The sequence below is a fragment of the Sciurus carolinensis genome, chromosome 5, assembly GCF_902686445.1.
Source record: "Sciurus carolinensis chromosome 5, mSciCar1.2, whole genome shotgun sequence".
In the NCBI taxonomy this organism is placed as follows: Eukaryota; Metazoa; Chordata; class Mammalia; order Rodentia; family Sciuridae; genus Sciurus; species Sciurus carolinensis.
This window is the reverse complement of record NC_062217.1, coordinates 150,903,398-150,917,250: the sequence shown is the minus strand read 5'-3', so window position 1 is coordinate 150,917,250 and position 13,853 is coordinate 150,903,398. Positions and strand designations below refer to the sequence as shown.

Below are 13,853 nucleotides of genomic sequence, written 5' to 3'. Positions count from 1 at the left end.
TCATCCTCACCCTGACACCAGCAGTCACTCTCCAGCCTGGGGCCTGGCTCAGACAGAGGCCCAGAGTTGAGGCTGAGCTGGTTTTCACTCCTTTTCCCTGAGGGCTCACCTCTCTCTTTCCAGAGGTGGAGGAAGGGCATCTACATTGAGGCCCCATCCACAGACCAGGGTAGCACAGCCTGCTTTCCCTCCCTCAGTGGGCCTGGCCCTTTGTACAGCCTCTGCCCCATTAAAACTGCTCTGAATTGCTGGCTGGGTCTCTTCTTCTTGTTGACCTGGGGCCAGGTTAGGAAGCTGGTTCCAGGGACTAGAGTCACACTGGGAACTGCCATAAGTTGGAAAGAGGGTCCTCCCAGAGAATCTTTTATTTGCTCCAACTGGGTTGTGGGCATGGGGTGTTAAATAAGATTTGGAATAGATAGGGATGCTGTACAGAGAAGTTCAGGAAGAGGGCTGGAGGGTAGGTAGCAGTTCAGTGCACCTGAGGCTGGGTGTGCCCATGGCAGAGCCCTCCTGGTGGCTCAGGGGGTGGGCCCAGTTTCTCTGCCTCCTGTTCCACTGACTGGCTCCCATATGCACTGTCTTCCTTCACTTCTGCTGGAGGTACACAGGGAAAGGAACAGGAGCAAGTCAAGGCCTCGGGCCTCCCAACGTCCAGGCCCAGATCCACGTTCCAAGGTGGCCCCCTTTACCTGTGCTGGGCAGCTTGTCTCGGGTCTCAGGACCTCGCAGCAGTCGCACTCCTTCATCTAGACCCATGTCAGACAGGGCTTCCAGCAGACCTGACAAGTCTCCACCAGCCAGCTGAAGAGAAGGAAGAGACAGGAGGTCTGAATCATGCTTAGGGTATTAGGGTGCGGAGCTCAGAGGCCAAGGAATCTTCTGGGTTCGGGTGGGGAAAGCAGTTGGGTGCTGGGGTGTGGTACAGGTTGCCCTACCTTGTAACTGCGCAGGAGGCTGCCGCTGGGTGAAGCTGTCTTCCGGTATGTGTCCACTAGACTGCGCAGCCCTAGCCGCTCTGCCAGCTCTGCCCAGCTACCCTGGGCTTCTGGCCCATCTAGCAGCTGCTCCAGATTCTGCAAGGTTGTCTCTCCGAGTGACAGCCCTGGCCCTGAGGGGGGGGCACATGTATAAACATGTCAGTTACCTCCAGAGATGGGCAGAGACAAATACCTGGACACTGTTTTTCCCCCTGGAAACCTAACAGTCAAGGCCACTGGAAGATGGGAGTGGAAAAGGGGAGCCCTCCTTCCCAGGTCCTGAAGGAGAAGACCTTTGTTAAGATGGCTCTGGGGCCTGAGAATGCCTGGGAAGACCTTACCTGCAGGACTGGGAGGGGTCAGGGGGGGCTCCGTGGTGTTCTGAGCAGCATTTAGCAGCAAGTTCTTCACCTGGAGAGACAGCTTTGACTACCTCCCACCCCAGTCCTTAAGCCCAGCTATCCTGAAGTCCATACTCTGGGTCCCATTCCCAAGTCTGAGAGGTGTCTGGTGCTTTGTTACTTCCAGTGCCCGGCTAGCCTTACCTTGGTGCTGCGAGTGAGGTCAAGAGGCTTGTGGCCCTGGAATTTGCTCTGGATGTCCCTCTCAGGCCCCTCGGAATCTGAATCACTCCCAGAGGTGGGAGGTGAAGGCAGTGGGCACAGAGGCTCCTCATTCTCTGCGTGGATGTCAGCACCTGAGGGAGGAAGGCAGTCATCCAGAGGGAAGATGGGGCTCCACCTTAAGGACTATAAAGTGGGGGGACTGGGAGGCACCCTTTTCCCCCCCTTGCCCTGTTGATATGCTTCTATGAGTGAGACTGACCAGCCTTTAGAAGGAGGCGGGTAAGGGTTGGGGATCCCAGTCCAGCTGCCAGGTGTAGAGGTGTGTTTCCGGCAAAGGTGCGGGCGTTCACATTGGCATGGAGCTGTGGGATGCAAGAAAGTGGGTGACCCAGCATGGTCCAATTGGCTGACCATTCCTACACACCTTAATATCATTCTCAATTCCCCCCACAATCTTGGCTTCACCCCTTCCACAGTCCTCATTCCCACCTTGGTGACCAGATGTGTAACCAGCCCCAGCTCCTCCATCTCTGTGGCTAGATGCAGTGCTGTTCGGCCCCCCTGCCGCTCTGCAGCCTCCACTTCTGCTCCACTGTCCACCAGCAGATCCAGGCACTCAGGGCTTCGGGCACGAACTGCCAGGTGTACAGGGTACAGGCCTAGGAATGCAGGATACTCAGTCCATGGCTGTGATTCCGAAGTGGCCCCTAGATCAGCCCTGACCAGCCAATCTCAGCACCTCATATCCACTTGCCAGACATCCTCATTGGTCTTCACCTTTACCTTGCTGGTCAGGAGTTGGTGGGAAACTTACCCTCAAAGTCAGGCATATGTAACAGCTGGGACACAGTGGGAGCTCCACTTTGTAGCAGTGCATGCAACAGGTTTGGGGCTCCAGCACCTGCCCGCAGTGCCAGGTGCATGGCCGAGTCTCCATGCCGATCCAGCATTGCAGGGTCTGCACCCACCTGCAGCAGAAAGCTCACCACCCTTGTCTGTCCAGTTATCACTGCCAGGTGCAGGGGTGTCTGAGGAAGAAGGCAGGGTGAGCCAGGCACACCCTAGCTTAGACCCACTTGCTTTCCAACTGCTACTCCCTCACCAGTAGGTGCCCCCTCACCTGGTGCAGGTGGTTGGTGAGGTTGACAACACCGAGGTGCTGGGCATGGTAGATGACATGGGCTATCTGCTCAATGACACTGGTCTGCCCGTGGATGATGGCCAGGTGCAGCGGCCTGGGGGTTGAGGAGTGACTCTGGCCTAGTAAGCCCAGCCACTTGGGATCCTGTGCTCTCAAAACCCCACCACTTCTTTCTTAATCTCCCTAGCTGGGGCTTGTTAAACCCAGAACATCTCCAAAGACATCGCTGTACTTGAACTTAATTCTTCCCTGCACCTTTTTAGGTTGATAATGGCTATTATTGTGTCCCTTCCTCAGTTGACAAAACTGAAGTTTGGAAAAGATAAGTACCTTGAGCAGAACTAGTAAATAGCAAGGTAGAAGCTGAATCTTGGTCTTTTAAACTCCAGGGGCCGGCTCTTTGCAGATCCCTTTCCTGCTCCCACACCGCGACCTTGCATCAGGCGTGGTGTACCGGCTCCCAACCCTAGGAAGCCCGGCCTCCACCCGCCCTCTACCCGCTTACGTGTCCCCGTTCTCGTCCTGAGCCGTCAGCAGGTGGCGCTGTCCTGCCAGAAGCGCGCGCGCGTCTGCCGTGACGCCGTAGTCTAGCAAGGCTCGGGCGCTGCGCTGCGTCAGGCCGAACAGGCGCGCGTTGTACTCCCGAGCTGGGGGCGACAGGGGACGTGGATGCGGGATAGGTCTCCAGCCCCGGCGCCCCGACCGTTCACATTTCGGAGCCATACCTAGATGCAGCGCGTCGGGAGCCTGTGGTTCGCCCTTGGGGTTCCCGGGGGGCGCGCTGGGCTCTGCTGCTTCCTCCCCAGCATCCATGCGGGGCGCCGAGGAGGCCATCTGCGCTCCGCCCCCGCCGCCCGGGTAGCAGCCCATTGGTGCCGCGCCGGACTGGTAGGGGCTGTAGGCCAAGGAGGAGGGGAAAAAGCCGAGGCTGCCACCTGTGGGTACAGGCAGGGCTGTGGGGAGCGGACACCAGCCAGGACTCCCCAGTTTCTTCCCTCATCACTTCTCTTGCCCTTACCCTTCCCCGCACCACACCCCTTCGCCACCACCACCCCTCACCTCCTCCTCCAGCTCCTCCATAACCCCCAGCAGAGCCCCCAGAGCCTCCTCCCATATGCGAGCCACCTCCAAAGGGCTGGGAGAAGGTAGGCAAGGCCTTCCTCCGCTTCCGCTGCACCTCCTCCTTGTCTGGGGGCAGAGGGAAACGAATGTTAAATTTCTGGTTCATGGGTCATAACTGGGGTCTCTTCTTTCCAAAGTCCTCAGACTGGCTCCTAGAAATCACCTCCTGGGAAACCTCCAGCCCAGCCCAGCCCTATGGGATCCTCAAGCCCAGTTCCACCTTCCACCAGAGGATAATAGGTGAACTGTTTGGAGTCAGAGACATCCCCTCCTCGCTTGCGTTTCAGTTGTAGGAACACCGTTACAGGCCGCTCAATCTTCATCTTGTGATAGGGGGGTGTCCGGAACACAATGGCATACTGAGGGGGTGGGGGACAACACAGGGTGTCAGTGAGGCCTTTGCCTAGTTCATCCTCCAGCCCAGGCCCTGTTTCCTGAGTACCTGTTTATGAACATCTGTGGGAGAGAAGTCCCCAAAGGCTTGCCATCCGTTTTCATCATCCTCATAGAACCGAACTTCAATGTCATCTACAGGGAGAAGTGAAGCTTGGCCACAGTTCCTGGGCTAATCTTCACAGCCACTTATCCTGGTCCTGCCCTGATCCCCAGTCTAAAACGCAGTGTCCCAAACTCCCAGTTTGGGCTCCAGCCTCACCTTTCTGCACCTTGTCACAAAGCAGATAAACTTCATCTCCACCCCGTACAGAGCCTGCTGTCTTGTCCATTCGAGAAATCTTCAGGTTTGAGGCCCCTGGAGACTCTATGAGGTGGGAAATAGATTAGTTGACATAATGCCACACCGATGGAGCCAGGGGCTTTATGGTTATTATCTTGACAACCCAGGAAGTGCAGGAATTACTAGTGTCCTCTCATTTACTAAAGATGGAAGCAACACTCAGAAGGGGAAATGACTTGCTCAAGGTCATTCAGCTCATGTGGCAGGACCAGGTTCAAACCAAGGCCTGTTTGACTCCACGGTTTGAGGATGCCCCTCATGTTCTCTCTGGCACCCAGGCTGACACCCTTGGCAGTTAGGACACTCACTACTGTCATGGATGGGCTGGGAGATAACTGGCTTCAGGGCCAGGGAAAAGGAGCCGTCGCTGTCTCGAAGGAAGGCAGAGAAGCGCAGACGCACAATACTCAGATCCATCACTTTCTTCAGCTCTTTGGCCTCCTGCTCCAGCTCCCGCCGCTCGGCCTCTGCAGAGGGAGCACACATTTAATCCCTACGCTCCTTCTCTTCCCTCTTCCTTCTATGAGCACCTTCCATGATTCTCCCTGCACCCATACCTGTAAGACCGTGGGGCCTGGAGCGGAGCCTTTGCCTCTGAAGTTTTTGTATCATAATTTCCATCATATTCTTCTTGGTCACATGCAGCACACCCAGGTTATTGAATCTGGGGAGGAGGAGTCCGAGGCCTTTGCCCATGCCTGCTTCTGAGGCAGTCTCCTCACTGCCAGGCTCAACATAGCCCTACTTCCTCAAGGAAGTTATTCTAGTTAATACTTGGGCCTTCTGGTTCTGGGGCCAACCTAAGCCTCTCCCCTTTGTCAGATGCTAAGCAGCAGAAGTGGGCTGGGGCCTAGGATTGGCAGGCATCAAGAGGACATCTCAGTGTGGGCCAGGGCTAGGGGACACTTACTGGGCAGTCATGTCCTTGGGCCCCACAGAGACGGCACAGACCCCCAGCTCTGAGCACTGCTTGCCCACCAGGCTGTGGGCATGAGCACGAGGTGGGTCACTGTGTGTTACCAGGTCCACCTCAATCTTGGCAGGACCCTCGTAGTTACAGATCTGAGTGGGGAAGAGAGCTGTCAGTAATGCCCCTGGACATGCTATCTCTTAGCCCACCCTCCAGCATCATCCTGGCTTACCTTGACAGTGGGATAGGTTTTACGACCCTTCTCACTGGAGGCACCTGGCAGGCCTCCGTGGGAGGGACCTTCACAGCCATATCGAAATCGGAAGCCTCGCTGAAAGTTCGACGGCAGAGTGACATTGTGATCAGGAGAGAACACCCCAAGTAGCCATACCTCTGGCCAGCAGTGACCACAATGATCAGTTTTATCTACCCTGAACCAGAATCATTCCACTGTGATCAGCAGCAACCACCATCCAAACTACAGTGGCCTTCTTAGACACTGACCCTTGGGTCCCATGGTCACCCACCTACAACTACCCCACTTGCCCCCAAAGCTGAAGCCATCCCATACCATCCTTTTTGCTACTCACTTGCTTAGGCTGTTCCACAATCACCAGGTAGGGGCCATTAGCTGGGGACAGAGGGATCTTGTTAAACTAGGATCTCCTAGCATGTTCCAGGCAGAGGGAACATGCTCTTCCTTCTCCAACACAAGGTGGTGGGGGGGGGGGGTCAGGTGACTTACTGACCTGTCTCAGGGACCGGCTCCTTGGGTTCCACAATGGAGGGACTGAATTTGAAATCATCATATTCAGCAATGCCATCCAGACCCTGGTTTGGAGATAGGTTAAAGGTGGCTGATTTTGGGCCACCCTAGAACCCTCCACCTCTCAGCTCCAAACCCAAGCAGCTTGCAGACAGATGATCAGACTGACAGGCGGGCTGAGATAATCTGAGGACGTACAGGTATAAAGGAACAGAGTGGCTCAGGCAGAAAGACAGATACAGGGGGCACCGGCTGCCTTAAAGGTCAGGCAGCGTGACTCACTGGGTCGTAGCAACTGTCCATGTCTCTGGGCTAGGCCCGGCTCTGTCTGTTGGCTTCAGCCCCTGGTTCTGCTTCTCAAGAGTTTTAGGCTCCCGCCTAAGGTGTGTGTGGAGGGGGGTGGGTAGGGAACAAATCAGGATGGGGTGGGCGGAAAAGGGGTGTCCAGATTTGGGGGAGGGTCTGATCTCCTCCGGTCGCCCGTCCGGGTGTGGCGGGTAAGATCCAGTGGAAAGCGAGATCCGGAGCTGGGCCGGGCCGGGGAAGGGGCAGAAAGTTAGAGCAGTTTAGGAAAGTCCCGAAAATACCAGAGGAGGCGGGGCCGGAGGGGGCGGGCCTGGAAATGACGCCACTGGTCCCGCCCCCGAGGCAGGACGAGCGGGAGGTTCTCACAGGCTTGTGGGCGCCGGTTGCCTGTCCACCCGCAAAGGGCATCAAGAACCAGGCAAGCCCGGGTGAGGGTTAGGCCTCTTCCTCCTTCCAGGGCAGGTACCGCGGACAGGAGGTCTTTAGGGGCCCGAGAGGCTCAATCTGGGTCCAGGTCCGCCCCTCCCCATCCCCGCGCTCCTCTGGCTTGGAGTAACCTTGGGATTTTCTGCCAAGAGGGAGGCCACGGCTGATTCACCCCAGGGGCTTTTGGGGGGACATTCCTGCTGTCGAAAGGCCTCCTCTTCGAATGACCTGTAGGCGGGGGTTCTTCCCAGTGGGGGGCCCTAGGGTGCTGCCCCGAGTATGTGACTGGGTGGCAGGGTGTGGGAAAGGCGACTCCTTGGGATGGGTTCCTCTCCCTCTCCCCGAATGTCTCAGTTGCCTGGATTCCCAAGCTTCACCTGCTCCTGGTGTCCAGGCCAATCCTTGCACATCCCCGACCCCAGTCACAGCCGTATGTACTACATGTATGTGTCTCCATCACAGATATACAAGTGTTATTTCGGTCCAAGCGCTCAGATGCATGTTGTGTGCAGGGTGTCAACATGCGTGTGCAAGTGAGCAATCTAAATAGGTGAGTTCCCGAGTTTCTCGGTGTGGGTAAATGTCAGTGCATGGCTAGATGTGTAAGACACGGATGGGCATGTTTAGGAGCTTGTGAATGAAGGGTGTGTGTCCAGGCACTGGTGCACAGGTGAGCATGTCTACCTGTGCATGTATGTGCGAGTCTGACTGTATGGACACTGCTGTATTCATGCCTACATAAATATAAGAATAGGTGCCGGTCCGCGTATCTTTGAACAAGGTTGTCGACGTGTACCTGTGAGTTTTGTTCGTGTCCACTCTTTCTGAATGTGTGCGTTTGCTGCTCTCCGGATCTGGGACTCGGTAACCTAATGCCCCTCCCTGCCACCTTGCTATCCTAACCACCCAGGGGTCTTAACCCGGCCACTCACCGTGGCGACGGCTCTGGTTCCGGCTACTCTCCGCGTCCGACCCGCCTCGGACGGGTGGGGACACCGCTCGTGTTACCCGGACTGCAGCGGGGAAAGCCCCTTTTCCGCCCCCGGGAGGGGGGAATTCCCGTGACGTTTCCGTGCGTCACGCCTCATGCCCTTTTTCATTGGCTGAAAGTTCAACTCCGGGACTCGAGCAGCCAACCAAAAGCGACCCAGGCACGCTTCTCAGAGGAGAAAGGTTTGTGCTGGGCGGGGATTCGGGGTGACGGTGCACCTGGCGCGAGCTCTGGCCAGCACCTCTCCCAGCCAAGGACCGCGGCTTGGTTCTCTTCATCCTTCCAGGCTTCCCCTAGACGGCTGAGAGTTCCCGCTGCTACTTGGCTTTTGCTACTCCTAACGCATGGCTACCTCCAAAGCTAGGGAACCCCGAGGGGAAGCCGGCCGACTCCAGCCTTCCGATCCGCGCCCCAAGCCAGGCCGACTGCTGGGAAGTTAGGGAAGAAGGAAGGAAGTTGACCTGTGGTCAGTCCCAGGGCGCCATCTGGCGGCCTCTCTCGAGTTAGTAGGAGATTTAGTACAGGCCCCGAAAGGCTCCTCCTCTTGTACTCTCTTCTCAGTCCTAAGAAGGGACTGGGCCCCAAACTTAATCTACGTGGCAGGTTCATAGCGGGCCAGGTTTTCACACTGACCTACTTCTGGAACTCTGTGCTGGGGAAGGGGAAAGGACGTTTTTACCTGGGAGATTCAGGCTCTTTCATCCATCACAGAGGTCAAGAATATTAGAATTGAAAAGATAATCCTAAATCTAAATAGTTCAGTCTTTCTCCGATGTAGGAAATGACCTCTTGTATACTTTGTAACTTTTACTTGAACACGTCTAGCAGCAAAAAGATAAGGACAGGAATTCACCAAGCCCGACTCAGGGGTAGGACCTCTCTGGTTGGAAGACTTTCTCTTTAGGAGGTGCCTTCATTTCTAGAAGAGGAGGAGGAGGAGTTGGTCCTCTAAGACTTGTAGTGGAATACAGACCATTTCTGGGCCCTCTTGCAACATCCCTGACTCCTGCAACATATCTCTGACCTTTTTTTTTTTTTTTTTTTGCACAGGGGAGGGTACTGGGGATTGAACTCAGGGGCACTTGAACACTGAGCCACCTCCCCAGTCCTATTTTATATTGCATTTAAAGACGGTGTCTCAATGAGTTGCTTAGCACCTCACTTTTGCTGAGGCTGACTTTGAACTCGTGATCCTTCTGCCTCAGCCTCCCAAGCCACTGGGTTTATAGGTGGGTGCCACCTCACCTGGTTCTCTGTAGCTTCTAGTGAGATATATGAGGTTGACCAGCCAGAGAAACAGGCTACCATCTTAAGAGTGGTAGAGATAGCCTGGCAATCTCTAACCTTCTTAAGGATGCAATTTACTGACTTGTATTAGTACAAAGAGAAAATATTATGGTTCTTGATTTGGGCTCTTCATTTCCTATGACTTTTCTTCCTCTTCCTCTTGCCAGCAAATGAAATGTTAGAGTACATTAGTATAAGTTCTTATTCTTCCCTCCCAACAACCCTAGGATGAAAATATGCAGATTGGGTATCCCTTATCCAAAATGCTTGAGAACAGAAGTGTTTCAGATTTTGGGAGGTTTTTTGATTTTGGAATATTTGCATAACCTAAGCATCCCTTAGTCTTGAAATCTGAACTGCTCCAAAATCTTAAATTGTTGTCAATTTCAGATCAGTAATGCTTGATCTATATTACCTTTACTGATGAAGTTAAGGCTCACAGAAGTGAGGTAACATGACTAAATAAACACATAGCTAAAAAGAGACAGAACCAAGTCAAAACCAGTCTCTTGCCTCCAGGATGAAAATTTCCCCCCTACATTTTTTATAAAACAAAGCAGGTGTTTTCACTTTACAGTGGACCTCTCAGGAGAATATTGTAAGATGTTGTCAAATAATTTGCTGAAATTTAGGAACTGTCTACAATATTTCCATGGTAAAACAGATTCTAAGTGGAATAATGTTAGTTTGGTATATTCCAACTCAGTGAATATGTGCTAGCTGCCATGGATCATGACTGTCCTTTCCAAGTATGCCTAAACCACCACCACTGGCAGAAACTGGCTCGATTTGTCCAGCTTCCACAACATCTCTAAAAACATCCCTAGGGATTTAGCTATTTTAATTACAAGACTTTTAGCTGTGGTTTACCTGAGGATTGAAAAAAATCCTTTGTTGTATCAAATTTCAGATGTATGAAGCATGGAGAGAAAATGTACAATGAACCCCCGTGCATTAATCTGTCAGCTCCAACAATTTCCAGTGCATGTAAACCTAGATAGTTGTTAGTTGGTATAGCCTCATCTGTCTGAATTTAAGAAACTTACTTGTCCCACTAATTTTCAAACTCAATCTTAGCATGATGCCTAGCTGAGTTGATGCACCACAAATTTGCTCCATTCATTCACCAATAGGCTCCTATTAAACTGAATTCATAAGATGGTAGCCTGTATCTCTGACTGGTCAACCTCATATATCTCACTAGAAGCTACAGAGAGCCAGGTGAGGTGGTGCTTGCCTGTAATCCCAGCAGCTCTGGAGGCTGAGGCAGGAGGATCAAAGCCAGTCTCAACAAAAGCAAGGTGCTAGCAACTCAGTGAGACCCTGTATCTAAATAAAATACAACTGTGTCTAAATAAAATACAAGGACTGGGGATGTGGCTCAGTGGTTGAGTGCCCCTGAGTTCAATTCCCTGTACCCGTCCCCCCTCCCAAAAAAAAAAGAAAGCTACAGAGAATGTTTAATTTTGAAGGGTATCTGCACCACCACCACCACTTCCACTATTTTGAATGGAAGAAAGGCCTTAGGAAAGAACATGAAAAATGTGAGCCAAACCTGAGTTTGATTCCCAACTCCTTAGAGATAGGCTTGGCCTCCTCTGTAAGAGGAGAAATTACTTCTAACAGCCTGTTGGATGTTTGGGCAACACATTTAATGACACATACAGGTTCTCTAGCAATGTCATTTCTCTGTATGAGGATCTTAGGTCATGGAGCCATCTCTGGTTTTTTTTTTTTTTGCACTTGTGTGTATGTGTGTGTGTGTGTGGGGGGGGTAATGGGGATTGAACCCAAGGCCTCACGCATCCTAGGTAAGCACTCTCCTACTGAGTTACAACTCCAGCCCTTTTAAAAAAATTTGAGATAGGATCTTGCCAAGTGTCCAGCCTGGTCTCAAACTTGTGATCTTCTTGCCTCAGCCTCCCAGGTTGCTGGGATTACCGGCATGTGCCCTTGTGCCCAGCTCCTCTGGATGTCATTAAGACCAGCATTTCCCTCTCAATATGAAATTACTTTCCCCCAAAGTTTTGTCACTTCCATATCACCAGGGCATTCTTCCTTATTGGTCAGAATTAAGGCCTAAGGGCAAGCTTCTCTTGTAGCTGCCTTTGCCTTTGCCTTTGCCTTCTAAGAGACAATACTGTCAACAATAAGTTGTATATGTATTAACTGTTCTTTTAATAACAGAATAAGACTTCTGCCCAATGTTTTTGCTTCCCAGCAGGAAATTGGTTTATAGTCATACCATCTTCCTTCCTATTTTGTAAGACTAGTAAGGGACACAGAGTTGTCCTAATTTCTTTGTTCATAGTATGGTCATGGAAGTTTTAAAGGCAGAACCTTTGGGGGCTCAGATGGGGGAACAGAGCTACTGTAGCTGAGCAAGGGCCCTAGTGTCCAGCTGGCTATAGATTCAGCTTTTCTGTACTCACCCATAGAGCCTTCTGCATCTCCTAATTTTTCCAGGGACAGGGTAGAGCAAGGCTCCTGGTTAGCACAGAAACTAGGTATAGTCTGGACCCGGGCAAGAAGTCAGTCCAGGCCTCATATCTTAGAACTTTTCTACATCAGGTGGTTTCCATTTCTACATCTGAGTGAGGAACTTAAGATGTCCAAACTCCTGTCAATGTGAAAGTGCTGAACAAAGGAAAGCCCAAGTGAAGGGCCGTATAGTGAGCTGGGCCCCAATGTTGAGAGTGAGTGACCCCTACTCTTTGTGAGGGAGATCAGCTAGTTATACCATGGGTCCCACTCTGTCTCCCAGAAGTGGCAGGCCTATTGTGCAGGAAACCAAAATGATCTAGCTGCTTCACTTGGGAGAGATTAACACATAGCATTCCACCCGAGTGCCTTGGCCAGCAGGGCCACATTGCCTGGCCCATGCACACTGCTGCCTGGCTTACTGCCATGCAAAGGGCAAGTGGAAGGGTACTCCTGTTATGCTGCACTGACTGGGCTAGATGGAGGCTGTGGGGCAGGGAAAAATTGTCCCTTTGCAGTTTGAGGTCAGAATGAATGACAATGCCTGGAAACATGATTGCAGCTGCAGGCAAGACACCCCTCTGTCTCTTAAGTTCCCTCAGTTCCTTCATGTTCTTGGACAAGCCCATCTAAGGAAGACTTCTGAAAAATTACAGCTTAGCTCCGATCCACCTTTCCTGAACCCAGCTGGTTATCTCAGGTGTCTCCTGGAGAAGATGCCACACCCCTGGCACTTCTCTGCTCTAAGAGCACAGTGCTGTGGCAGTGGTAGTGGGCAGCAATAGTGATGAAGGAATCCTGACCCCAGTTCTGGCATCTGACTGATGTCTGATCAGGTGGGCCAGATTACTGGTAGGCTTAGCCTCACTTTACCTCTGTTCACCAAGGTCCAAGCCCTGCACATCACAATAACATGGTGCCCTGACCCACAAGCTCAAGAAGGAAACTGGAGGGGAAGGCAGTAGTGTTGGTACTAAGACATTTATTACATCATAAAAAGTCCATTTGTTGTCATTGTTTTCCATATGTACATGCTCCTGTGGGCAGTCCTCTCATCCAGCTCCACCTGCCCACCCTCCATGGTACCAATCAACTCTCCAAACTGATCCACCAATTAATAAAAGAGGAAGAATTGGAAGAGGTGGCCCAGGGCTGATGGGAATGGGCTGGGAGAGGGAAACAAAGTGCAGAGTGGTTGGGCTTGGCTCTCAATGGCTGACCTGGGCAGGAGGGGCACAAGGTGGGCACTGTGGGGTTGATATAACAGTGCCTACTCTGAGCTGCCAGGCTGGAGACAGAGACTACAGGTGATACCTGAGTGTACTCTCAGGTTGGACCCTCAGGAATAGAGAGCAGAAGAGGAAGAAGGTCCCGCAGTCTGATGGGGGTCCCAGCAAGGGCTATAAAAGTTAATTTCTCCATCCAAGTGGCAGCAACAGCAACTTGGATTGGGCCTGAAAAGCTTATGGCCCCAAAACAGCTGGAAGCAGGGCTGGGAGTAGTCTGGCGGGATGTACTCATTCTGATCTCTGAGGGTCCTGCTTTATTTAATTGACCTCGGAGGTGGGTATAGGGTCTGTGGGGCGTGGTGTAGCCAGGAGAGGAACCGGAGAGGTGGCCTCTATAAGTGCAGGGTTGAGGATAATGGGCAGAGTCATGGGTGGCACGCCCACCTGCAGTGGGGAGGCCAAGGGCTGCAGGATCAGTGGGGGCTGAGCCAGAGAGGGAGGCCCATCTGGGGTAGGGCTAAGCCTGCTGGGACTAGAGGACACCGGTGATCCAGGGGAGCTGCTGCTGGTGGCTCGGGGGCCCTCTGGCTTCTCCAAGTCTATGAAAAAAATCAAGATGGCTGCAGTTAGACTCTTATTGGCAAGGGACAACTCTCACATTCCCTAGCTGGCTTACCAAACCAGCTGGGTTCCTCCAAATTGCCTCCCAGTCTAAAAAGTTAGAAGTCTTTCCTCAAAACTTATTCCAGTGTTTGGCTACCTTATATCTACCCTTTGCCTCCTTTGTTGTAGCTCTCATCGGGTTAATTTTGGTCTGATCTTTACTAGAATCCCTGAAAGGCAGCCTTTGCTTATTCATTCCAGCCCACTGACCTAGCCCTCTCCTCTAAACCTCATCCTCGGAAGCAGCCA

General features: G+C 52.5%; 2 protein-coding genes across 6 annotated transcripts in view; both read right to left on the bottom strand.

The window, feature by feature from the left end:
- Nucleotides 1-331: 331 nt before the first annotated feature.
- On the bottom strand, nt 332-8,264 carry Nfkb2 (nuclear factor kappa B subunit 2). 5 transcript variants are annotated; one of them, XM_047554055.1, is made up of 23 exons: nt 7,886-8,264; nt 6,504-6,748; nt 6,205-6,286; nt 6,046-6,086; nt 5,688-5,786; nt 5,456-5,607; nt 5,103-5,209; nt 4,854-5,012; nt 4,465-4,569; nt 4,252-4,337; nt 3,973-4,168; nt 3,747-3,875; nt 3,413-3,622; nt 3,193-3,334; nt 2,667-2,781; nt 2,361-2,574; nt 2,036-2,205; nt 1,806-1,908; nt 1,526-1,677; nt 1,322-1,391; nt 939-1,111; nt 693-804; nt 332-597 (listed from the first exon to the last, which is right to left on the bottom strand). In XM_047554055.1, exons 2-23 carry the CDS (start codon nt 6,522-6,524, stop codon nt 473-475), a joined length of 2,763 nt encoding a protein of 920 aa, XP_047410011.1. In that variant the 5' UTR covers nt 6,525-6,748; nt 7,886-8,264; the 3' UTR covers nt 332-472. The 5 variants fall into 5 exon arrangements, with proteins under 5 accessions (XP_047410011.1, XP_047410012.1, XP_047410013.1 ...); XM_047554056.1 differs by having other exon boundaries at nt 6,504-6,599; XM_047554057.1 differs by lacking the exon at nt 7,886-8,264 and having other exon boundaries at nt 332-594; nt 6,504-6,854.
- A 4,410-nt stretch (nt 8,265-12,674) lies between these two features.
- The window catches only part of Gbf1 (golgi brefeldin A resistant guanine nucleotide exchange factor 1), a 118,736-nt gene continuing 117,557 nt past the window's right edge, over nt 12,675-13,853 (bottom strand). The window contains 1 exon segment of the mRNA XM_047554061.1: nt 12,675-13,540. Within this exon segment, the coding sequence (XP_047410017.1) occupies nt 13,260-13,540 (281 nt within the window). The 3' untranslated portion in view covers nt 12,675-13,259.